Source organism: Humulus lupulus, chromosome 6 (assembly GCF_963169125.1).
Source record: "Humulus lupulus chromosome 6, drHumLupu1.1, whole genome shotgun sequence".
Lineage (NCBI taxonomy): Eukaryota > Viridiplantae > Streptophyta > Magnoliopsida > Rosales > Cannabaceae > Humulus > Humulus lupulus.
Window position 1 is genome coordinate 16,777,604 of NC_084798.1, and position 26,221 is coordinate 16,803,824.

The 26,221-nt window shown below is 38.8% G+C and overlaps 2 protein-coding genes across 2 annotated transcripts; both read left to right on the forward strand.

Annotated features, from left to right (window-relative positions):
• Positions 1-9,959: 9,959 nt before the first annotated feature.
• LOC133784763 (probable caffeine synthase MTL3) lies at positions 9,960-12,516 on the forward strand. Its single transcript, XM_062224038.1, has 4 exons — positions 9,960-10,073; positions 10,783-11,196; positions 11,270-11,420; positions 12,218-12,516. The coding sequence occupies exons 1-4, from the start codon at positions 9,960-9,962 to the stop codon at positions 12,514-12,516; spliced, it is 978 nt and encodes a 325-aa protein (XP_062080022.1).
• A 663-nt stretch (positions 12,517-13,179) lies between these two features.
• Positions 13,180-19,631, forward strand: LOC133781743 (probable caffeine synthase MTL2). The gene is made up of 4 exons (XM_062220808.1): positions 13,180-13,332; positions 14,285-14,698; positions 15,238-15,501; positions 19,217-19,631. The coding sequence occupies exons 1-4, from the start codon at positions 13,258-13,260 to the stop codon at positions 19,613-19,615; spliced, it is 1,152 nt and encodes a 383-aa protein (XP_062076792.1). The 5' UTR covers positions 13,180-13,257; the 3' UTR covers positions 19,616-19,631.
• The last annotated feature ends 6,590 nt before the right edge of the window (positions 19,632-26,221 follow it).

The window sequence follows — 26,221 nt, forward strand, 5'->3', positions numbered from 1 at the left end:
TTGGAGATCGATGACGTGGCAATAGACGTGGAAAGTGGCAGTGCATGGTCCGTAAACGACACATTAATAGTCAATAAATATATTGGCTCCTCAGAGTTGTGATAAAGTGATCTAGCTTAGGAGTGACCCGGTAGACCAATGAAGAATTTTGACTGGCCAGTCAAGTGTCATGACCGACCAGGCATGACCTTGCTTGACCAGTCATATGTTTGTCTGCCCAGGCATAACCTTGTCTGCCCAAGCATGACCTTGTCTGCCCAGGCATGACCTTGTCTGCCCAGTCATGACCATGTCCGACCAGTCATGACCTGTCTGCCCAGCCAAGTGCATGTTTGCCCAGTCAAGTGCATGTCTGCCCAGCCAAGTGCATGTCTGCCTATCCAAGTGCATGTCTGCCCAGTTAAGTGTGTGTCTGCTCAGTGAAGGTTTGGCCGACCAGACTGAATGTGATACGGATCGACTAGATAGAGCATGACTACGTCAAGATTCCCATAAACGGCTTCAACAAGAATCGTTCCTGGCATACGCGGGAATCTCTCAATTTATCCCACAAATTTAGTGTATTGTTATATTTTGAATATTATTGTGATTTTAATATAATGAGAATAATAAAATATCCCGATTATGGGGGATATCATCTGTACGATCCTGAGCCTATAAATACAAGGCTTATTGCATCATAAAGGGGACTTTTGGGAATTTTGAACTTTGAATTCCGAATTTTCTAGAGAGAGAGAGAGTACTTGTATTTGAGAGAATTCTTGTATTCTTGTTATCTGCACTGAACAAACTCAGTTGACTCAGGTTCATCTGATCTTGAGTGCAGATCTATAATCACAACTCTAAGTGGATTAGGCTATTACCATCATATTGGGGCTGAACCACTATAAAATCATCTGTATCGTTTATTTTCTCTTGAAGGTTTTATCGTTTTTGACGTTCACACGTCGTTGGCCAAAAACGCGGTCAACATTTTGGTGCTATCACTGAGAGCCTGAAGAGAAAGACAGACGGTCCCTGAAGTATTATGGCGCCTAAGAACACCAATGCGGCCTCCAAGAAGACAGGTTCCTCTAAAGAGCCTGCCAGATCAGAAGGTCCTGGCCCACAAGACCGTGAGGCTAAGCCTAGGGTCATGCTCGAGGATATGACTCCAGAAGTTGAAGAACTCCAGGAAGCCACGAGCGCCTTCCAGGAGGAGATGGCACAATTCCACGCCAGACAGGAGGCGTTCGCTGAAGAGATGGCCAGGCAAAAAGCCGCGTTAAAGCAGCAAAGGCGCGATATGGAGGCCAGAAGCGAAGAGCTCAGACAACAACAGGAGGAGGTCAACCAGAGACATCGTGAAGCAGCACTTGCTCTAGAAGCAGCTACCCAATTGGCCCAAGCCAATGCTCAAGCTGCTGCACAAGCAGCCACCCAGGGAGCAAGAAATAATAACGCTGGTCGGAGGACCACTGACAGAGCCGATTCTCGAGGACTGGGTAGAAGCAGGAGTAACCCCCCTGGTCGGGAAGATAATGGGGACCGATCCAGAACTGCCTCGATGCAAAGGGAGCACTCTAGAACCCCCTCCAAGAGCCACCGATAAGAAACTTCGAGGTCAGGAAGTCACCGATCGGGCAGTAAGAAGACCCCACCCAGGCAGGATCAGACCAAGACTCCTCGAGAGAAGAGGACTTCGCAATTCAAAGATGGGCATGGTCGTGATGAGGCTGATAGTCATCACACCGACCAGTCAAAGGAAAAGTAGGGCAATGACCAACAAGGAGGAAAAAACTGCCCGGGGCGTACCAAAAGGCCTCCACTGCACCCTGGCTAGCAACGTAGTGGGAGAGAGCAAGTCCCGCGTAGTAATCCCTCTGAAAAATTGAAAATTACTGTGTTTGATTGGGCAGGAGAGCATGCTTCCCGAAAGGATCTGAGGGACGTTATCACCAACAAGAGGAGGACCGTCCCAGTCGAAGGCCAAAATATGGACCGCCCTGCCAGTCAAGTAGAAATACTTGACGACGGCGCGCCAGATGGTAATGTACGACCAAGCGGTCAAGATCTTTGAACTTCATCAGTTGCATCGGCCATCCAAGCCCAGCTGGATGTACTAGCAGCTGCAGTGCATGGTTTGTCAAAACGACCTTCCAAGATAGATGCGATAGACCACCGGAGTGGCATCCCATTTTGTGCCCGGATTAGAGTAGCCCAGCCACCGGCAAAATATAAAGCCCCGGTTCTGCCAGTATATACAGAAAAGGCAGATCCCATCAGACATATTAGGAAGTTCGAGGACCAGATGGAATTGCTAGGAGTAAGTGACGATTATCGGTGTAGAGTTTTCCCGACTACATTATCGAATACTGCCCAGGAATGGTATTGGAAGTTTAAGCCGAACTCCATTACCTCTTGGGAAGCATTCAGGAAGGAGTTTTGTAGACAATTCAGCACTGCCCGGACTCCACCAGTTTATGCAAACCACTTGGCAGATATCAAACAAGGAAAAGATGAGTCTTTAAAGAACTATATACAGAGATTTATGAGAGAAGCCAATAAAGCAATTGATGTAGGAGACGAGGGGAAGATGGTTTCCATATCTGCTGGGATAACTTATCGGAGCCCTTTGTGGGATAGTATACATAGAAATCCAATTTCAACACTTCAACAATTTCTTGACCGGGCGGACAAGTATATGAAATTGGATGATGCAATAGAGAAGGAGGAGAATGGCATAAACAATCTGGGCGGATCAATTGACTCTGGTGGAAGGAAACGTGGAAATAACGGGTTTGACCACCATGAGGAAAAGAAAGCAAAGTTGAATTCAAGTGAAAATCCAACCAAGTATGAGCCTCAATTCAGTAACTACACCACTCTCTCGGCTAGCCGAGCGGAAATATATCTTCCTATTCATGAAGAGGTTCCCTACAAGAAACCTCCACCTATCAGGAAAGAGATGAGGATGAGAGACATGAATAAGTTTTGTCGTTTCCATGGAGATTATGGTCACAACACGAATGAATGCAATCACCTCAAGGACGAGATAGAATTTCTTCTCCGGTTGGGCAAGTTGAGGAAGTATCGGGCAGAGACACCCCAGGGAGAAGAAGGCAGCAGCAATCCTAGTTTCAAGCGACAAAGATCTCCACCCTTGCAGCCCGGACCTGTGGACTTTACCTTAGACACTCTATGTGGAGGTCCACACTTGGCTGAGGAAAGCAACGAAGCAAAGGAGAAGTATGCTGAGCGAGAGTGCTAGGATCAGAAACCACTGGAGTGGCGAGCATCGGAGGATATATTATTTCTAAATACCACTTTCAGAGTGGTAACTTGATTTCGAGTTGTTTGACTTGTTATTTAAGTTTGGTTTATGAGCTGGTTATTTGCTAACCAGTCATTTTATTTTTGAACAATTTTGGTTGTTTAAGACTCGTTGTTAGACATGTTTTGTCCCTTTTAATTTACGAGTAATAAAAGAGATTGCGCGCAGCGTGGTCGATTCTTGCTACAAATATGCATGTGTGTTAGTTATCCGAGCAGTGTTCAACTGGTCGGTAAAATCAGACAATGTTCAACTGCTCGAATATTTTCCATATATTCTATGTGTTTCACGAGTAATTAACTACTCGAATAGATTCGGTCAAGTTGCGAGTGACTAAGGATCTTTCAACCCTCAATCACCTGGGGGGCACATGGGATATACTGGTATATAATTTAACATAGGAAATAAGAGCACGAGTTAATATATCTGTTCTTAGGCTGACTTGTAAATTTTCGAAGTCCAAAAAGGCCATTAAGCTAACTTGTTTGACAAAGCTTAAGTAACTTCGAATTTTTTAAAATTTCAAGTTAGGAGCAGATATTCGTGTGACAATAAACATTATTCTCATAAAATGTTAGATAAATAAGAGTGTGAGAAAGTATACTTAGTGTGGACTTATGAAATGTCTAGAATTTCTAAGTTAGAAAACTAAGTACTCATGCGAAAATATAAGGCATACATCAGAGTGACTTTACTAGTCACAAAAAACTTATAACTTTTTAAGTCTGAAAAGACTTAGAATGTTTTAAGTTAACAAAGTAAAGTAAAGTATCAATGCCAACAGCTCGGTTGTACGAGAAAAATATCAAAGCTGCTAAGCAACAATTGTCTTCACAACAAAAAAGAGTAAACTACTGGCAAGGTACAAAGTCTAGCTGATCAGGTGCAACGTTTTCCCGATCGGGAGGGATACAACTTCCCTGGTCAGCTGAGCATGTATCACTAGTCAAGTAGGAAACTCTATTGTTGAGCATGAATAACAACGAAGAGGCGCTACTTGGAGGAGTATCGCTTGATTGCGGGATGGACATATCAGAATTTGTGTGGTTGTCACCTCCCCTACAGTCAAAGCAATTCATCTAAAAAAAATAAAAAATGGGGAGTTGAGTAATCATACAGATAAAATTCAACAAGAGCAAAATTTATTTTTCTACTTAGAAAAAATTTATCTAAGTAGTGAAAATATAGTATGTATGGAGAAAAAATAAATTTTGTGCCTAAAGTGCCTAAAAAGTGCTTAAGGTCCCTAGGGTGAGCGTGAATTAAAATTTGTGGACAAAGAAAATTTTTTGGTCCAAGTGGCGCGCCAAGTGCCTAAGGCATGCCATGCTTGGTCCGAGGAGCCAAGAAATTTTTTTGGTCCAAGTGGCGTGCCAAGTGCCTAAGGCATGCCATGCTTGGTCCGAGGAGCCAAGAAAATTTTTTGGTCCAAGTGGCGCGCTAAGTGCCTAAGGCATGCCATGGTTGGTCCAAGGAGCCAAGAAATTTTTTTGGTCCAAGTGGCGCGCCAAGTGCCTAAGGCATGCCATGGTTGGTCCGAGGAGCCAAGAAAATTTTTTGGTCCAAGTGGCGCGTCAAGTGCCTAAGGCATGCCATGCTTGGTCTGATGAGCCAAGAAATTTTTTTGGTCCAAGTGGTGCGCCAAGTGCCTAAGGCATGCCATGCTTGGTCCGAGGAGCCAAGAAATTTTTTTGGTCCAAGTGGCGTGCCAAGTGCCTAAGGCATGCCATGCTTGGTCTGAGGAGTCAAGAAAATTCTTTGGTCCAAGTGGCGCGCCAAGTGCCTAAGGTATGCCATGCTTGGTCCGAGGAGCCAAGAAATGCCAAGACACCCGAGGAGTGGTGTGGTGTCCGACCAGACACCTAATGTCCGAGGAGGCGTGTCCGAGGGTTCCTGTAGAGTCCAAGAACTTTACTTAGCTAAGATAGATAGTAGTATGATAGTATTTATAGCATTATCTTTGTTACTTTGGATTTTTGGTTCAGACCGGGAGTTATTTGGACACTCATAGTAGTACATATAGATTTTCTAAGTTTAACCTATAGTTTAAGAATATTAAGTATAACCTAAGGTTTGATTAATGTGACTGATATTAAGGATTATATTATTATATTATAAGGTTTAGACATCAACCAATAGGATTTTAAGCACATGTTTTGAATGGTAATTAAGGATTAAGATTTTTGAGGATTAAATATAATAAGGAGTAAAGTTTGAATGTTATAGGGTCAGTCAGCAGCTTTGAGTACGTTGAGGGCTTAGTCAAGGCTGTTTACTCCATTCAAACTTAGCTAAAAATGTGTAATTTCGTGTTTAAATATTCAGCGTGTGCCGATATATCGCAGCTATAGGGGGCGATATGTCGCAGCACGTAGATACGGAAAACACGAAACAATGCACGGTCGCCTCGGGCATACTGGCCCAGGCGATATATCGCCTACAGGGGGCGATATATCGCCTCCTTCAGCATGGATTCAAACTCTTTTGAATTCATTTCCTTTCAGCCATTCAAACTCCTTCAACAGTCCAGCATCTTGTGAACGAGTCTTCGGCCTCTGCTGAACGATTATTCAAATGATTTTCACCTAAAAAGCCATTATTTTTATTCAAGTAAAATCAAGATATTTTCATTCCCAAACTCTATAAATAGGACCTAGTACCCAGCCATTATTCACCATTTGCTCTAAGTTCAGAAGCTGCTAGTGTTAAGTGAGTGTGAGAGTGTAAACACTTGGTTGGGGAAAAACTATAAGCTTAAACATCATAAGCTTATCAAACACTTTGGGAAGTGAGTTCTATAGTATTTCGGTGAAGGTTAGAGTGATCTTGCAATCTTTGAGGTAAACCCAAATCTCTAGTTCCTTTCTGTATTTTATGTTATTTCTTTTCTCAAAACCTTCTACTCAGTCCCCTAACCTTATTCTTATTTTGGTTAGGGAATCCAAGCTCTTAAGCATATAATTTGGTAAGTATGTTTTTATGGTTTAGTCTTTCCATCTCTTTCATTTCATCTCCTTTCTTTAGACTCACTCTTTCTTATGGTTTTAGGAGTGTTCCAAAAGTCCCAACTCAGTCCATAATCCCGGTAACTTTGGTAAGGAAAATAGGCTAGAATATATATGTTCATGTTTATGTTATCTTATGTGTTATGTTATGATATGTTATGAATATGTTATGAATGTATGTATGTTTGTAGGCTTGGGCATATGACCCATACGACTAACAAGACCCCAAATGGGTTATGGGCATATGACCTACTTAGCTAGTAGGACCCCACTAATTCCATGGGCATATGCTTGTTTAGTCTATGGGACCCCAAGTAATAATGGCCATTATAATAAGTGTATTATGTGTTATGATATGTCTTTACGTTATTATGAAATTGATGTGTATGACTATGTGTTAGATTTTTCCTTGCTGGGCATTAGGCTCATTCCTTTCTATTTATGTGCAGGAAATAAGCTTTAGAGGCGGAAAGATTCGTGATGCTTAGAGGATGTGTATCGATGGTGAATGGAGTCAAGGGGCCGAGCGTTATTCGATTCGAGGATGTAGTCTCATTTTACTTTTTTATGGTTTTAGATGTATTTTCCGCATTTTCTATGTAACTCTTTTTACTTTAAGTTATTTTTGTTTTAAAGACAATGGGTACCCATATCCTACTTATTTTTATGAAAGTAACCTTTGTTTCTACAAGTTTATAATAAATTATGGTATTTTCGCAAAAAAAAAAATATATAAGCTTTATGTATAGTTTCGTTAATGGTCCAAATAGTCTAGATTCGTGGGTCGTTACAGTTCCGTGAGGTCTAGTCTGAGCAGCTCAAGCATCCGAAGGACCTAGTTCGTGCCATAACCAGCATCCGGTCGGATGCATCTTGGGACCGAAAGGCTGTTGTGTGGTCCAATCAGACCATAATTTTTACAAAAGAAATAGCAATGGCCAATTGGCCATGTCCTTTACCACAACCCAAATCCTAAGCCGAAAAAAAGCAAGGCCCTAAAATCCCTAGCACAAACACATTTTTTCACCCAAAACACATAGCCATAAGATCAAAAAATAGAATTTGAAGAAATCAAAAGGCAAGTGCAGTCGTGGGTTTATGTGAAAGTTATCGACCGGGTAGGAGCTTTTGAATGACCTCAAGAACATTTTGCTAGAAGAAAAGTTTATCATACGAGAAAATCGAATAATAAACTTGGGGGGCAAATGTTATCCCCAAAAATTGGAGATCGATGACGTGGCAATAGAGGTGGCAAGTGGCAGTGCATGGTCCGTAAACGACACATTAATAGTCAATAAATATATTGGCTCCTCAGAGTTGTGATAAAGTGATCTGGCTTAGGAGTGACTCGGTAGACCAATGAAGAATTTTGACTGGCCAGTCAAGTGTCATGACCGACCAGGAATGACCTTGTCCGACCACTAATATGATTGTCTACCCAGGCATAACCTTGTCTGCCCAGGCATGACCTTGTCTGCCCAGTCATGACCATGTCTGACCAGTCATGACCATGTCCGACCAGTCATGACCTGTCTGCCCAGCCAAGTGCATGTCTGCCCAGTTAAGTGCGTGTCTGCCCAGTGAAGGTTTGGACGACTAGACTGAATGTGATACAGATCGACTAGATAGAGCAGGACTATGTCAAGATTCCCAGAAACGGCTTCAACAAGAATCGGACTTGGCATACGCGGGAATCACTCAATTTATCCCACAAATTTAGTGTATTGTTATATTTTGAATATTATTGTAATTTTAATATAATGAGAATAATAAAATATCCCGATTATGGGGATATCATCTATACGATCCTGAGCCTATAAATACAAGGCTTATGGCATCATAAAGGGGACTTTTGGGAATTTTGAACTTTGAATTCCGAATTTTCTAGAGAGAGAGAGTACTTGTATTTGAGAGAATTCTTGTATTCTTGTATTCTTGTAATCTGCACTGAAGAAACTCAGTTGACTCAGGTTCATCTGATCTTGAGTGCAGATCTATAATCACAACTCCAAGTGGATTAGGCTATTACCATCATATTGGGGTAGAACCACTATAAAATCGTCTGTGTCATTTATTTTCATTTGAAGGTTTTATCGTTTTTGACGTTCACACGTCGTTGGCCAAAAACGCGATCAACACTCTCCAACTCAAGGATGGTCTAGCTTTCTTTTGCCTTTACCTGCACCACATAGCACCCGTGAGCCGAAGCCCAACAAGAAAACTCAATATGCTCATGAACAGTAATAACACGTCATCAAATCATAAGGCGCATGCCTAGCAAATACAGCCCTATTCAAGCAGGCAAATAAGTTCAAACAATGAACAAGTGACTGATCAACAAGTCACTAACAGGGGGTATGTACCTTTAAACGAGTGACTAATTATCAAGTAATTAACAGGGGGTCTGTACCTTTAAACAAGTGACTAATTATCAAGTCACTAACAGGGGGTCTATACCTTTAAACAAGTGACTAATTATCAAGTCACTAACATGGGATTCCGCTCCCTCAGCCATGTGACAAAACAGTCACCTAGGCCTTTGGCCCTGGCTCTGAGTAACTAGTCTTAGACTAGACAAGCGCTTATAATTTTCATCGACCTTCGATCGGTCCAGCATTAATGCTCTTTGAGTCATTCAACGCTGATATCGATTAGATCTAATCTTTTATCGGCTCTACGTTCATGACGCTTATGTCGTTTATGACTCTCAGGTCAGTAATATGCGACCAGGGCTGATCCTGAATAGTCAGTGCCACACACAAGTAAGCAATGCTACCAAACATATATCATATGTCAAATATCTAAATGTAGGCCATTCCGCATGCTTACTTAACAATTGCTAGCATAATTAGGATCATCCATAAACACAGAGACTCAAGCTCTGATCAATCTCATATTCAACATTCATGGCATGCCCTAATCACATGTTTCTCATGCATCACATGCATCACATTTAAACATCCAACATGCATCAAGAATAACCATGCATGTCACATATGGGGTGCAGTTTTCTTACCTCTAGTTCGAGCGAGAATTAATAAAAGAATGACCCTTGAGAACAATTTGTCTTTTAGTTCCTTAGCAGTTACCTAGTCATAACCAATTGGAATCCATTAATAAAGTAAATCAATAAAAGTTCACAATCTAATATCTCACTCCCGGGACCAATCCCACACTCTCGAGACTCACAATCTACTCAAATGGGATAAAGGAACCAACCCCTGAGCCTTAAAAACCATCCCGAGCCCTAAAAATGAGACTTTCTGAAGTTGGCCTAGCTCTGGGGAGCTGCCAAATGGCGCTGGGGCGCTTTCCCAAGGCAAAGAGGCCCAAATCCCTGCCCTACATAGCGCTGGGGCGCCAGCTTCAGACCAGAAAAATTTATGGTTTTCCCTCCTTGTGATTTCCCTTGAAACCAACCCTCCAAACCAATCCCATACATTACCAAAACATCCAATTCAACCCCTAAACTTCATTTACATCACACCCCCATCAAAACCCAAGCAACCAAACTCAAAAACTTCCACTAATTCCCAACTATCCACATCAAAATCTATAAGCTAAAAACTAAAAGAAAAACAGAGCAAAGCTTAAAGTTCATGGATGATTTCTTACCTCAAGCTGGTTTTGAGTCCTCTTCAATGGATGAACCAACATCCTATGCTCAAACCTTTAATTTCCTAGCTTATTTCTTCAAGCTGGCTTCAAAAATTCCAAAGGAGAAAGTTGATGAAAGTATGAAGAAGGAGAACTCTGTTTTTTGGTTTCAGTTTTCTACAGGTTACTAGAGTCATATATATCCTAGGGGTGAAATGTCTATTTTTCCCCTAGGTCAATTAAATGTTTCTAAAGACTCCCAAGGGTAAAATCATCATCTTCCATTTATTTCGTTAATCATAATTAACACCCTTAAATTCTCGCTATTCTCGATATTCTCCAACACCAATAATTCATATCTTGTTACTTTTTAATTCCCGGAAACACTCTAATCATTAAAATCACCCCGAGACTCACTCCGAGCCCTAAACATAATCCCGTTATGACTAAATTGCTACTTTTTCCTCAAGATCGTCTCATGCCGAATGGTTCGAATAAATCCACATATAATGTGGTATTATTTGTAATTCACCCACATGCATGAAAATACACAATCACGCCCTCAACGGGCCAAATTACCAAAATTCCCTTATAATTAAAAATGAACCCATATGCATGCATTTGCCATTATATAATAATATAATTCACATAAACATGCATATAATCATTTAATAACATAATAAATCAATTATGGTCCTCCCGGTCTCCTAGTCAAGGTCTTAAACCTTATTAGGAAAATTGGGGCATTACAATTTTCTGCATGTATAAGGTTATACTTTGTAAGTAGTAAAATTATATCTTGTATTTCATATGGGGTGACAATTCTTATTGTAACAAGAAATTTTGGTTTCATGTGATGGACAATAGAGAGCGGTCTTATCAAGTACGAGGGAAACATTGGAAGAAAGCATCAAGGAGGTTTACAATGATAAAGTATTCCTGAAGTGTTTAAGAATAGCAGACTTAGGCTGCTCCTCAGGCCCTAACACACTAACTCTGGTATCTTACATTATTGACATCATACAAGCCATTTGCCAATGTTCGAACAAGATCATCAAATCACCAACTTTTCAAGTCTTTCTCAATGATCTTCCGGGGAACGATTTCAACGTTGTCTTCCAATCCCTTTCCAACTTCTATGAGAGGCTTGAGAAAGAAAAGGGTGACGATTTTGGACCCTGCTTCATCGCAGCAATGCCTGGGAGTTTCTATGGGAGGCTTTTCCCTAACAATTCTATGCATAGTGTTCATTCTTCTTATAGTTTGCATTGGTTGTCACAGGTATACATATATATATTATCTAATTAATGCGTATTTATAACAGTAATTAGAATTAATTATGTTATGAATTTAGGTTCCAAAGGAGTTATTAGTGAATAATAACAAAGGAAATATTTACATTTCGAAGACAAGCCCTCCTCTGGTTTTCAAAGCATATTTGGACCAGTTTCATAAGGATTTCACAAATTTCTTGAGATGGCGTTCAGAGGAAATAGAAGTTGTTGGTATCATGATAATAACAATCATGGGCAGTATTAGAAGTGATTCTCATAAAAATATTTTTGAAATACTGGGAAGGGCACTAAAAGACATGGTCAAGGAGGTATATACATGAGTAAATGAATAATTATTATACTATATAATTTTTTAATATAGCTAGATATGTATTATTGAATTTTGTCTATCATTCAAATATGCAAATTATAATTTTAGGTTTATACATTTTTGGACCTTGTGTTTTGTCCCATTACCTGTTTGGACCCTGTATTTTGACAAATTATTTTTTGAACCCTATGTTTTGTAAAATTGTTCAAATAGAACCCTAAACTCGATTTTGATCAAAATTTTCTCAACTGAAACAAATTAACAATTCAAAACAAAAATAAAATCATTCTACTTAAAAACTGTATTGTTATAGTCAATTTTTTCTTCATCAAAATTTAGTTTAAGGGTCTATTTGAGCCATTTTACAAAATATAGGGTCCAAAAATAAATTTTTAAAACAGAGAGTCCAAACAGGTAATAGGAAAAAACACAAGGTCCAAAAAAATATAAACCATATAATTATCTCAATTAAAAAAAAATTATACATCGTAATTTTCTCAATGACAAATTAAGACTTTGATTTAGGTTTTGGATCACACATATACAGGAATAATAATATGTGTATATATACAAATAAAGACATATATATTGTATAAAATTAAATTAAATGTATTTTCTCTATTAATTTCAGAATATAATTGAAGCAGAAAGTTTAGACTATTTCAACATATGCCAATATACTTTGCAAATTCAACAGAAGTGGAAAGTGTGGTTCAAGAAGTAGGATCTTTCTCTGTACAGAAGCTCAATAGTTTCGAAATGGCTTGGGATGCAGGTTTCACTAGTCATGAACATAATAGTAATAATGAAAAGTTTGAGAGAGGGAAATATGTTTCTGATTACGTAAGAGCAGCTGCAGAGCCTATTTTGGTGAAACAGTTTGGAAAAACTGTAATGGAAGAATTATTTAAGAGGATTGCTGATAAGGTCACTGAGTCCATGGCCAAAGAAAAATGGCAGTACCTCAACTTGGTTATTTCTTTGACAAAGAATTAGTCAAGTACAGTACTCTTCATTTGGGCAACTTAGATACTTAAGGATTGGGTAATAAATCACTCTTTTTTTTTTAATATTTTGTTTGGTAGTTTGTATTTTCATATATTATATATATATGACAAATTATTACGGGTAATATTGTAATATCATTACAAATTTCAATAAAAGAATTTTTGTCATAAATATTTTAAGTTCTTATAAATTTTCATTAATACTATATATGGTCCACTCGAGTAAATAACAAATCAATGGGGTGGTCCAAATATTTAAAGGACTTGAGGAGGTACACGAACCAGCTATAGCTTGTCGTTACATCAACTAACTCCAAATCTATATCATCATCACACTTAACTGACACGTGTCAACATTCTTATTCATGACAAATCATCACTAAAATCTGATGATAACAAATAAATCAAAGTTTATGTCGACATTTATAATGTGCTTCATATAATGTTAGGTACCAGTTTTTTATATATTGTTTTTTGATACGTATGAGATCGACCACGTGAAATCTCAGGATATAGTTAGAGATCAAAATGTAGTATATAATTAATATAAATATATTGAGAGAGAGAGAGATAACATGCAATCATGTTACTTGTATAACGCGGTTACTCAATCATGTGTGCCCTAATAATAATAATAATAATAATAATAATAATAATAATATAAAAAAGAACACTGCACATAAAATCGATCGATCTTCATCTTTTGCTTGATTTAAGAAAAAATACAGCAATGGAAGTAGAGCAAGTTCTCCACATGAACGGTGGCGTTGGCCAAGCTAGCTATGCAAACAATTCCTTTCTTCAAGTATGTAAAATCTTCTCTGTTCTATATATATATCTCTATCTTTATATATATATGATGTAAATTAAAATTTGATATATCTTATAACTCTTAACTTCTATGTATCATTAACAAATAATTATATTAATATGTATGCAATCTTGATAAATATTTATAACTTGAATATATTGAATGGAGGGGATGGAGGAGGATATTAATTTGTTGGGGGGTGTAATTTCAAATTATATAATAATTCTTGGAGGTTTTGTATGTTTTTTTTAATCAATTTGAGGATTATATAAAAATCATAATTAATCAGAATTTAAAATTTGAGGCATATGCCTATCCCCCTGATATTTTTTTTCTATTTTAAAAGTAATACAATTTCCTAAAATTTAAAATATCATCCCCAGAATTCATGGTTTCTATCAAAAGAAGGTATATAATATAATTTTACTTGTTTGAGTTTTTTTTTTAAATTAAATAATGATTTTCTAGTATTTACAAATACTAACTTACACTCAAGCGGTTGTGTTTATCAATAATGCGAAAATATATTATTTAATAAGATCAATTTCTGACAAATTAATTTATTTTAAATATCATATTATTATCCCGATTCTAATTACTTAAAATAATTTTAAAATGAAAATTTTCTTTAAAATATTTTTTAAATCCATAAGATTATTTCTTAAACTACTTATGCCGACTCCAAGAATGATTATTTTTCTTTTATTTTATTTTATTTTTGTTGGGGACTGTAATAGCAACTCCAATAGAAGAGTCACTCTACTTGCCAAAGTCTGAAGTGAGTCACAACATTATTGTTTATAATTTTATATATTAAAGAGACTAGAGATACATTAGCAACATTGCCTCCATTTTTATATTATTTTTTTAAAAATTAATATTTTATTATATATTATTTGCAAGTAGGGTTGATAATAAATATAAAATTGAATTCTTATGACAATAGAGAGAGGTGATATCAAGGGCCAGACAAACACTGAAAGAAAGCATTCGAGAAGCTTATTGTAATAAAGCCTTGCCAGAGTGTTTAAGAATAGCAGACTTGGGCTGCTCCTCAGGCCCTAACACATTAATTGTGGTCTCAGACATTATTGACATCATTGAAGCCATTTCTTGCCAATCCTCGAACAAGATCAACTCACCAGCTTTCCAAGTTTTCTTGAACGATCTTCCATGGAACGATTTCAACGCCGTCTTCAGATCCCTTCCGAGCTTCTATGCGAGGCTCAAGAAAGAAAAGGGTGACAAGTTTGGTCCTTGCTTCATCGCAGCAATGCCTGGGAGTTTCTATGGGAGGCTTTTCCCTAATAACTTCATGCATATTGTTCATTCTTCTTATAGTTTGCATTGGTTGTCAAAGGTATGCATATATATATATATAGGGAGCAACTATGATGCATTCTTTTTTTTCAACACTGGTGCATCATTTTTCTATTTTCGGCACCTGAATAGATATAATCCCAAAACAATTTATATGACGGTATACATTGTAGGTATTTAGAATATTATGAAAATTTTCAAGAAATTTTGAATAGTTTACGAAGCCGAAAACAAAGTTCAAACTGTCAAATTTTACACGCGTACACAAAAAACAGGCACGCGTGCAACATACAGTTTAAACCCTGTTTCAGGATGTTCTAGATAGCTATAATGTACATCATCATATAAAAAAAAAATTAGGATTATAACTATTTAGGTGTCGAAATAAGAAAAAGATGCATCGGTGTTGCAAAAAGAAAAATGCATTATAGTCGGTCCCTATATGTATATATATATATAATATTTTACTAAACCGTTATTTCTTTTATCTCTCTTATAAGATAGTTTCAAATTAAAAATTAGATGTTTATTGATCATAAACCTGCTAATTATAATTCAACATACTATGAATTAATCAAGGTTCCAAAGGAGTTGGTAGATAATCAAACCGGAGAAGCACATAACAAAGGAAATATTTACCTTTCGAAGACAAGCCCTCGTGTGGTTTTCAAAGTATATTTTGACCAGTTTCAAAAAGATTTCACATACTTTTTACGATGTCGTTCGGAGGAAATAGTTGATGGTGGTGTTATGATATTAACAATCATTGGCAGCACTGAAAATGATTCTCCAAATAGTATTTGGGAATTATTGGGAAGGACACTAAATGACATGGTCATGCTGGTATGTATATTTATTTAGAATATTTATTTTCCCTTTTAATAATTTTTTAGTTAATTAATTCATTCACTCGTTATAAGAAACACTACTGTAATAATAATAATATAGGAAAATATCTGAAATTCGTATTTAGCATAAATATTTAGAGTTGGGATATTTAGGTTAAAAATGATAAAGAACACTTGAAAAAAGGATCAAAATCATGTCAATATGTTAAATACAAAATCAACATATTGATACAATCCTATTCTACATCATTTCAAATATATACATTTATATATATGCCATGTTAAATATATTCATATATTCATATCATATTACTGTGTACATTATTAAAAGATTGATTGCACTATGGAAAATGATAACAACCTAGAATATGTGGAAGCACAGACGCTAGTGACCGGTATTGGGAAGCGGTCCTACTTGAACAAGACAAGACAGGGAAAAGAAAAATATGTGGATACAAGAGTGGCCACTTCAAGGACTCTCAGCTCCATTATCACTCTACCCTTAAAGAATTATTAGCGATAAAGATGGGTATCACAAAATTTGAATTCCATCTGATAGGACATCATTTCTTGGTAGAAACAGAATTTGCCGCGTCAAAAGGAATGCTTAGTCTAAAAAAGAGCAAAACGAAAAATGCCCAACTTCTGAGATTGACAGTTTGATTTGACAACTATTATTTTGACATTAAACACATTCAAGGCAAAAAAAATATTGTGGCTGATTTCTTATCCAGATCACCCCCTGCTATAAATCTAGCCTCAGGATACTCACCAAGAACCATCCCCATTGTCATCCATAAATTACCACATTCAATCCCAATCATATTCATGATGGCCTCTTCCTCTTCTGTCACATACACCCAATCTTTTCCCCGGGATGCAAAGAAGATCCTTTCGAAAACATCCAACAGATCAGCCATAGAAAGAGCAACCCACAGAGCAATCTTTATCCAGAATTTTATGATCTCCAAGCTTGGACCTTCCATACAAAATGACTTTAGAATCCATCCAAAGTATCCATTTGCCCAAATCCTGCCTCTCCGAGATGTTATCTTCACACCACAACCGATAGCCCATCTTTTCTGGTACCTGGCCAGTGTCTTCACCATAGCAGTCGAAGTACAAACTATGGCATTGTACACATCCATAAAATCATTCTTGGACAAGGAAAGGTTCAAGCCAGCTTACCAAGTCCAAATGGACATTTTGTCCTGGTTCGCCCCATTAGAAGAATGGAAAAGGGTCTTATTAGTTTAATGGAAAAAGTTCCAAAATAACAGGCCCACTTTTATGTACCCACCAGGCCCAAATGTTTCCAGCCTAATGAACTATTATACTATTCTCTTTCTTAGCCTCAATTCCAAGCTCGATGAAGAAAAGAATATAGTTACTAATCCAACATTTAAAGTCTACGGGTCAAAAGAAGAACCATTATGTGGTCTTGGGGGCCAAGAATACATGGACATCCAAAAGAGTCTGTTTGAGAAAAACCAGATTATACCTCCTGAATTGTGGCCCAAGCCAGAAGAAGATGCTCCTTGGGAGACATTCCCTTTTGACTATACTCGCAAAATAACAAGGGCCCTTGAATCCTTCCATATATCAAAAAATGAGACAGATCAGGCCACCAAACTCGAAGAAACATTAGAACAAAAATATCCGTCTCTATACAAACTGACCGATACTGAAGGGGTAGTTTTGCGGAAAAATGATTACTTTGAAGATTCACAAAACCCATATGCTGACCCTACAGATATGCAAGACCCCTAGCTCTTCCATTACACAGGAGACGAATGGAACGTGATGTACACAGAATATGACGCCTGTCCTCCAGCTGGCAGTGACGAGGATGAAGAACCGACAGGATGGAACCCACTTCATGAAGACCCAACATATGACTCTGACTATGAAACTAGTCATGAGACAATATTTAAATAATTATTTCAACCATAAGTTTTTGTTGTTTAGCCTTTTGTCTTTGTCGGGGAATCCTATCCCTTATCTTGTCTAGGGAATCTTATCCCTTATCCTATCCCAACTATGGTTTGTTTTGACTAGGATGGGTTAAGTTTGTATGTTGAAAGATGTGGCTATATAAGGCCATCATCCCTCCTTGTGAAAATCAGAGAATTTCGAAGCAATAAAATACCAGTATTTATTGTCAAAAATGTTCTTCTAAATCCTTCCTTCAGAGATTTCTGAAGTAGAGATAGCATGCAATATGGATCATATCTGAAGGCAACTACTATTATAAGTTTTTAGATTAACCTTTGAGTTAATAAATCTAACAAACTATCATTTATGATCGTAAGTCACGCAATTCGGAGTATGTAAGTCGTGCAGATTGGTGTGAGAAATTGTTGGGTTTATTGATTCGTTAGTTTGTCTAACTAACTTATAGCAGGAACACCTAAATGGTATCAGAGCGCAACTAGTAAAATTTAGATTTTGGAAAATATAATTAAAAATGAAAATAAGGCATACAACATTGAACAAAAAAATATATAAATAATAAGAGGAACTATAACATATATTTATCTTATTTATGGCCTATGTTTCCTTCTTATTCATATATTTACTAAAATAATATAAGAAAGTTTGGTGAGAGTATTTATATAAAATAGAAAGGAATGGGAATACTTCTCTCCCTAATAAATCTAAAGAATGATATTACTTTCAATGACTTTTATATATTTTTTATTATTTAAAAAATAAATAAAAAGTACAGTTTTGTCATTTAAAATCTATCTCACAATTACTTTATATTAGTCTCTTATTAAAATGAAAAAATTTAGCCAATTTAAAGTATTCTGATTACGCTTCTATTAGAGCGCTCCCAACAGGTGTTCTACTCTATATTTTTTTCTATTTTACCTCCAACTTTTACATTACACCATACATCAACTTATTTATATTTTTTTCTTTAATTTATTTATTCAGATTTTAAAAATAAAGGAACTACAATACATAGCTAATTGTAGAGAATGGATTTTAGTACTCTTAGCTATATTTTTACCTTGGTCTAGTCATTTTCATTAGCTATTGTGAGTGCTTTTAGTTATGTAAATAACATAAATTAATTTTGTTTCTATATTTAGTCAGTTTAGGTAAACAACATAAATACAAATTATGACTCTTATTCCTCTTTATTTTATTCTTATTATTTTTTCCATTGATTTATTCAGATTCTGATTACATGGGCTATATCGACAACAACATGGCCTATACCGACAGCATGTTGTCGGTAGAGCCTCTATTTTTTGTAGTGGTAACTTGCAATTAAAGTGAAAGATAATGAAATTAACAAAAAAAAAAAGAATGAACTCTACATAAATTTTTCCAAGCAATAAATGGGTAAGATAATGCCCACCAAATTCAGGGTTAGGATTTGTCTTCACTCCTATCATCTCATCCACACAAAATTAAAGGTCAAGTTAACAATTATGAATTAAAAGTCATAATTAACTTTCTCTCCCTCTCTCTCCAAGTCCCCTCTCACATTCCAAATGGGAAAGTCTAGATTGAAACCCAAAAATCTCACAAAGATCAAGATAAAACCCAATAATTACTTATTAAAGGCCAAGATTAACACCAAATTATTTTGCTCATTGGATTTTGATTTTGGGTCATCCTCACAACATACGTATATCTATAATACTATACTTATAAATATATATAATTGATACAATGTATACTTTAATCCATTTCAGAATATAATTGAAGCAGAAAGTTTGGACCATTTCAACATGCCATTATATTTTCCAAATGAAAGGGAAGTGAAAAATGTGATTCAAGAAGAAGGATCTTTCTCTCTACAGAAGCTCAATGCTTTCGAAACTGCTTGGGATGCAGGTTTCAGTAGTGAACATACTTCCAAAATAGACAATAATAACAATGACATGCAGAAGAGAGGAAAATATGTTTCAGATTACATAAGAGCAATTTCAGAGTCTATTTTTGTGAAACAATTTGGAGAAACTATAATGTATGAATTGTTTAAGAGGTTCACTGATAAGGTCATTGAGTCCATGGCCAAAGAAAAATGGCAATACAATAACTTGGTTTTCTCCTTAACAAAGAATAATGTGCAATCTTACTTTATGAACTAGGTACTAATTAAGGATTCGTTACTCAGTTATTTGTTTTGTGTGTGTTTTTAGTTGTTTGCTTGGTTTATTTTCTTTTATTTTTAATGTTTTGCATCTTTGTCTGGAATTTTATTAAGTATTCTTGTAAATAACCAAAAGCTTTTACTTGATCAACATGTAACAAAAATGAAAAATGCTAATATAAGATAATATATAAGAGCTGCAACCCTTGTAGAAACATGGTTCATTTCTGGCTATCAAGAGCAGATTCAGCTTCTTCACCCTTCTCCTCTTCACCGCCACCATCCAAGGTAGTGTCAGTTACCTCTTCCTCGACCAACCAAGCCTTCCACTTGGTGAGGAACTCCTCTTCCTTGTCCAAAAGGAACGAGGTGTTCATCTCAGGGTTCAGCGACCACAGCCTGTACATAGCCCGGTCGGTGGCCCACTCCTTCTTGGCCTTGAATTCCTTGAGCATGCGTGTCTTCCCATCTTCAAGGATCTCATAAGCGGCACTCTTCTCCTCCTTCAGGCGATCGATCTCGACCTTGGCAACGTCGAAATCAGCAGTCCTAATGTTGAGCTCGGCCTTCAATTGATTAGCATCGGCCTCGGAAGAAGCGAGCTTAGCCTAGGAGGCTTTGAGGGAATCCCCGGCTTTGTCTTGGGTGTCCCTAGTCTCTCAGAGCGAGGTTTAGGCTCTAGCTTAGGCCTCCTTGGCCTCTTTGAGCAAATCTCTGGCCTTGGTTCTGGCTCCCTTGGCTTCTTTTAGGTCGTCCTCGGCTCGGATTCTAGCCTGGTGGGCGTCATTGACCAAAGTATTTGCAACGACTATTTTCGAGGAGAGGAGGGAGCATTGGCATATGAAACCAAAAGGAGAGTCTGAAAGACAAAATAACAACAGTTAGAGAATAAAGAAACAGCTAGGAAAATAAAAGATCGGGTAAAGTAGACTTACAGAGACCCCAAGCTCCATGGTCTGGTCGAAAAAGGCAATTGTGTTGTCGCCCTTCAAAAACCTCCACACGTTGGCATCAAGGTTGTTGCATGATTGGCCTGCCCAAGATAGCAAGTCTGAGCACAAGTCAGCCCCTAAAGCCTCGGCCTCGTTTGCAAAAGGATACTTTGGCATGTGAAGCGTGGCACAAAACCTACGGACCACAGTCGGAACTGCCATACTCTCTGGTTTCGAGGTCGTAATGTCGATGACCTTCTTTCCTTTGTCCCTAGCAGAGACTAGGCTGGGAGGAGGAGGTGGAGTCTTCCCTTTCTTGGGGGAAGGCACTGCGTTCTTCGGCTCGCTTGCGGCATCCATCGAGGCTGCAAGAGGAGGTTCCTCGGTCACCTTCACGGCAGTAGAGGTGGGAGGAGCTTTAACCTTTGGCTCACTGAAGGCAACTTTCGAGTTCGCCAAAATAGGTTTTTCAGTAACCCTTGTGACTTTTAAGGGATGGGCGCCCTTCTTCGAGGTAGCGAGTCCCTGTTTGCTGCCTCAGACCTTGGGAGGCATCCCAAGGATGTTATCCAAATCGGAATCCATCTCACCTAAAAAAGAGGAAAAAGGTCGATTATGTTGAGAAAAGAGAAGCTATATAAGTCTATGAAAAATGACTAAGTATAAGAAACCTAATTTGAGGACTCTGTTGAGCTCGAGCTCGGGGACCAAGAAATCCAGAAGTAAATGAGGCTAAGGGAGTCCCATCCCTAAAAGTAGGGGACATCCTCGAAAGGTCCCTATAGTCGTTGGTCTCGTACTGAACGACTATCCCATCCCAAACCTCGTTTATACTATACATCGTTTGGTATCTCCCCAAAAAACTATCAACCTATGTACCTTAAGATCTACCCCTCACCAGGTCATGAAATTTTTTTGGGGATCGTTAAATAAGACTATGACGTTGGGTTCCTGTCTAAGCAAGGTAAGAGACCATTTGGATAGGTTGAGCACAACTTTACCTCCTTCAGACGAGCTCATTGAGGCCTCATCTTGTGCTTCATTACCCGAGCATGAGGGTTCCACGGAGCGGGGAACAGGCCACGTAAGTTCGAACTCACGCATTTCCCTTGGCAAGAAGCTTGATATTTGGTATTGGGACATCTTCTCACCTTGCATACTTGCAAATTCCCGATTCGTCTGTGGACTCGCCTTCACCAAGAAGGCCACAAAGCTGGAGCTTGTCCTCGTGATGGAGGTAGTTGAGGGATCGTCAACCGTAAGGGAGTTTGAGGATTACTTCCCTGTGGTCCTTCATGGCCTCTGTAGGCTACGGGCGGTGATAATTGGCTACAATAAATTATTGGATGAGCATTTTGAGCACGAAGTGAAAAAAGAAATCAAAAGAACCATAACAAAATACTTACAAATTCATTGAAACAAGTAGAAATGGGAGGGAGCGAGACCATCTGTCCTGAAGAAGATGGTCTTGAAGTTGGGAGGATGGTTAGGTATATCCTTGAACAACCACCTTTTCTTTGGGTAGCTCAACAGATAATAAAACCTGTCTCCACCATGAGCTCAAGAAGGGTTGCTCTTGAGACAGAAGAGATATAGAATCTCCCGTGCCGAAGGCCTGTCCTACTTCATCTCATGGTATAAGGATTTAAGAGAGAACAAGACTCTATATGAATTGGCCTGGAGCTGGAACGGGGCAATGCCAGCGTATTCCATGAAGCTCCAAAAATAGTCTATTTGGGGCAGTAAGGCCCCAACTCGCATGTGCTCTCAACTCAAGGCCGCGAGCTTAACATTCCTCTCAGGATCATCTTCGCCAGGAGCAAAGTAGCTCCTCTCGTTAGAGCTGGCGGGCCGGTACATCAACTTGCCAGATAGCTTTAACCCATGGCAGGATAATAGCTCTGAAATCTGCCTAGTCGAGGTGATGGAGCTTTGGTAATGTTCGGCCTCGAAGAAGGAGCCCTCAGAGGCTAGGATGGAAAAAGATTTGGGGTTTGTGTGATGGAAAAAGATTTGGGGTTTGTGTGTGTGGATGGTTGATTTGATGAACCCTCCGTGGGGCTGAATGAGAGTATGTCGGGGGAGTAGGCTATGGTGACCTTAAACTTAGGATCTAATGGCATTGGCTATATCTCGAGGTCCGGGTCAGGATACATAGCAACTTGGAGCTTCTTTCTTTTTCTTTCTTCAACCTTGTCGATCTAACGTCGAAAGTAGGCTCGGATGTCCTCTCGCTCAAGATGTTCCATGTGCTCCTGGATCAGCCGTTGGTTTCGTGTAAATGACAATTCAGGTCGAGGAGATGGTGGATGGTAAGGAATAGCAAGCTCGGGCCCCCACAGACTCTCTGAAGACTGCAACATCTAACAAGAAAGAAAAAGGTGAGGGCCCATTATTTAAAAAAAAAAAGTGGAAAAGATTAAAATCTCGATAACTCGAATTTCCAAGCTCGAGATAACGAGATTGCCTTAATCGAGCCTGAAGGCTCAAAATGGTGAGATTAACTCAAATGCCAACACTGAACTATTAAAAAGTTTGGGGCATCGAGAGTGTACCCATGCGAGAGTGGGGCAGTTACTGTCAGTTTAAGAGTATCCCAAATTTCTAGGAAAAAGTGAGGAATTACCCAAAAATGAGATATTATCAGGATACGTGTGTTAAAACCCTAATCTAAAACCCTTTCCTTAAGCTCTACGAAACCTAAAACTCAATACCCCATAACCTAAAAAAGGTTCCATTTTATTTTTTTTTACCAAACCTTTTGCCTAAATAGGTTTTCAATCACTATGACTATACACAAATAAAAAAAAGCTACCTCTTCCAAAAATAGTAAGATTCAAAAATAAAGTAAGAAACTGTAACGACCTAAATTGGCTAATAAGGCTTAAGGGCCTTGATTAGTGTGCTTGGAGGGCATATTGGGATTTTGTGTGTGACTTTAATGAGTTTAATGCATGATTATGATTTAATGCATGTTATACGACTATTTGACTATTTGAGATGCATGACTATGTGTATTAGTATGCATGTAGACCTGATTGTCTTACAAAGAGCATAATTGTAATTTGGCCATTTTGGGGCATGACTGTGTTGATATCTGTGATTTGTGACTGGAGACGATCCTAGGATGAGCGGGTTAGCGGAAAAGTCAAAGCGGGAATTTATACCCGGCTTGGGTCAAGCCTGGGGAGTTTAAATGAGAATTTGGAAGGTATATTGAGGTTAATCTTGATGATGAGGAATGTATATTTGGTGATTAATCAGGTATTGGGTAGCAAGCGGGAAATTATTAGGAACACTTGAGGAATTAGTGGGAATTGGTAGTAGAAAAAAAGAGTTAAGGCTGAAAAAGAAAGAAAGAAGGAAGAAAAAGGAAAAGAGAGAAAACAGAAGGGTTTTGTTCCAAAAAGAATCGGTTTATGGCTCTCCCACCATTTCCCTTCATTTTTGTTGGAGCTAAGCTCAGTGGTGAGCAAGGGTAAGCTGAGCATCAAAGATCCTAGGCTAGACTTGAAGATTGGCAAGGGATTGGCAAGAACACATCAAACATTGAGGTAAGTTTTAGAAATTTCAGTTTTAGGGTTTGACTCGTTTGAGCTGTGTATTTAAGCTAAATAGATGGGGATTTTTGGGGAAATCGGGCCAAGGTTGTGAAGGTGCAAGCTAAGGAGGTCTAGGGTTCAACTCAAGGTCGAATTTCCATCCACGGTATGATTTCTAAGTCCTTAACTTTGATGTTTGACTGAATTTCTGGGTTTAGGGTTCATTATGGTAGATCTTGAGTTTTGGGTTGCTTGAGCTTGGGTTATGAGTTCTTGGGATGCTTGGGATGAGTGTGAGGTGTTGATAAGTGTGTTTTTGGGTTTGGGAAAGATTTGGACAAGTTTGGGGTTGAAATGGTTGAAAGAAATCGCAGAAAACGATTTTTGGGGTTGCCAGTCTGCAACTAGTGCTACAGCGCTAGTCTTTGGGCGCTGTAGCACTAGGCCTTGTTTCTGGGGGTGTGTTGTTCTGCTTGTAGCGCTACAGCGCCCTCTTATGAGCGCTGTAGCGCTGCACTATTCGCAGAAAGGGATTTTTGGGCTTTTGTTGAGGGATTTTGACCTAGGGTTCGGGGCTCAATTCCACCACCTTGTTTTGTGGATCTAGGACTTCCCGGGGGCTCGGGATTGGTACCGAGGCTAGGTTTTGGACTTGAGGTTTGGTAATGACTTTGACTTATGGATTCTATTTAGGTGAGCGCTAGGGCTCGAGTAGGATCGTGCTCGAGGAGTCAGGTGATTAAAGCTATCGAATTGAAAGGTAAGAAAACCGTAACACCCGAGAACAGGGCATGGGCCCACAATGTTATTGCAGGGCATGGCCCTAGATTGTATTATGTGCGAATGTATAACCTTAAATGAATTATTGTATGTTTGAATGATTATTTCGAAATGTACTATATGTGTGATTATAATGAAATGAACGGCAAAGGCCGAGAGCGGCAAGGGCCGAGAGCGGCGAAGGCCGAGAACGGCCTTGGGGCCGGAAGTAACACTTAGCACATGGAGTGCTCATAGCCAAGGTGGGACCCAATGGATACATGAGTTATCCTTACGGTAAGAACCGAGACCCCAGGCTTTGGTAAGGCCTCTGGGGCGGCATGGCCGTGCTTGTTCAGTCTGATGGTTTTCCTATTTATCAATGGATTATATGTCAGCTATATTCTATGCATATGTTATGTACTGTATGAGTTTTCTTGCTGGGCTTCGGCTCACGGGTGCTCTGTGTGGCAGGTAAAGGCAAAGAGTCAGTCAACCGGCCATGAGTATGGAGAGCGTGGGGGCGGCGCGTACATGTTCGGCCTGCCCGACTGTTTTGGTTGGGGGCCTTTTGTATATGGCTGTATTAACTCATTCTTTTGATAGTTAATCAGGTGTAAATCTATTTTTGAGTTGTAAATATTTTGTAAATCTTATTTTGGGATCCCAGATGTTTGACACTTAATGTTTTCAATGAAACTAAGCGTTTTCAAAGACTACAGCCTTAATTTCTAATCAAGTCACACTATTGGTTTTAGAAACCTCGTAGAGTCAGTTAATTGCACAATTTCCGTTTTAAACTCACTTAGTAACGGCTCTAAGGTAGTAGGGCGTTACAGAAACAGTGAGAGTTGCATGAAAAAAAAAAGAACAGTTTGGAAAACTTACACGTTGGGAGTAGATGAAAAAATCGGAGAGTCGACTAATAGTGACAATGCAAAGAGACCCTCGATAATTCGCCTTCGATGGGGGATGGAGTGGGGAATTGGGGGACTTTTGATATGTCTGGTTTTCTCTTAGAAAACATACAAGGCTCTAGTTCGTGTTTCCTTTTCTGAAAGTGAAAATTACAAAGCGATTAAAATGAGGGAGACAGCATCGTACACTGTCCCCCGGATGGCCTCTGGGATCTTCTCCAGGTCCTGAGGATTGACTGGGATGCGCACATCGGAGGCCACCACGGCCGGAGTCCCGAGCTCCGCTTCTACGTCCTGAATAGCGACTGGAGCTCGCGGGGGTGGTTGAGGCATTTGGCCTACTCTGGCGGCAGGAAGAATTGCTCCCGTGTCCTGGGCAGCCGGGTTTTTCTCCTTCTCCTTTGCCGGAGACTTGGCGGAGGCCCCAGCGGCGCTCCTGGACCCCCGGAGCCTT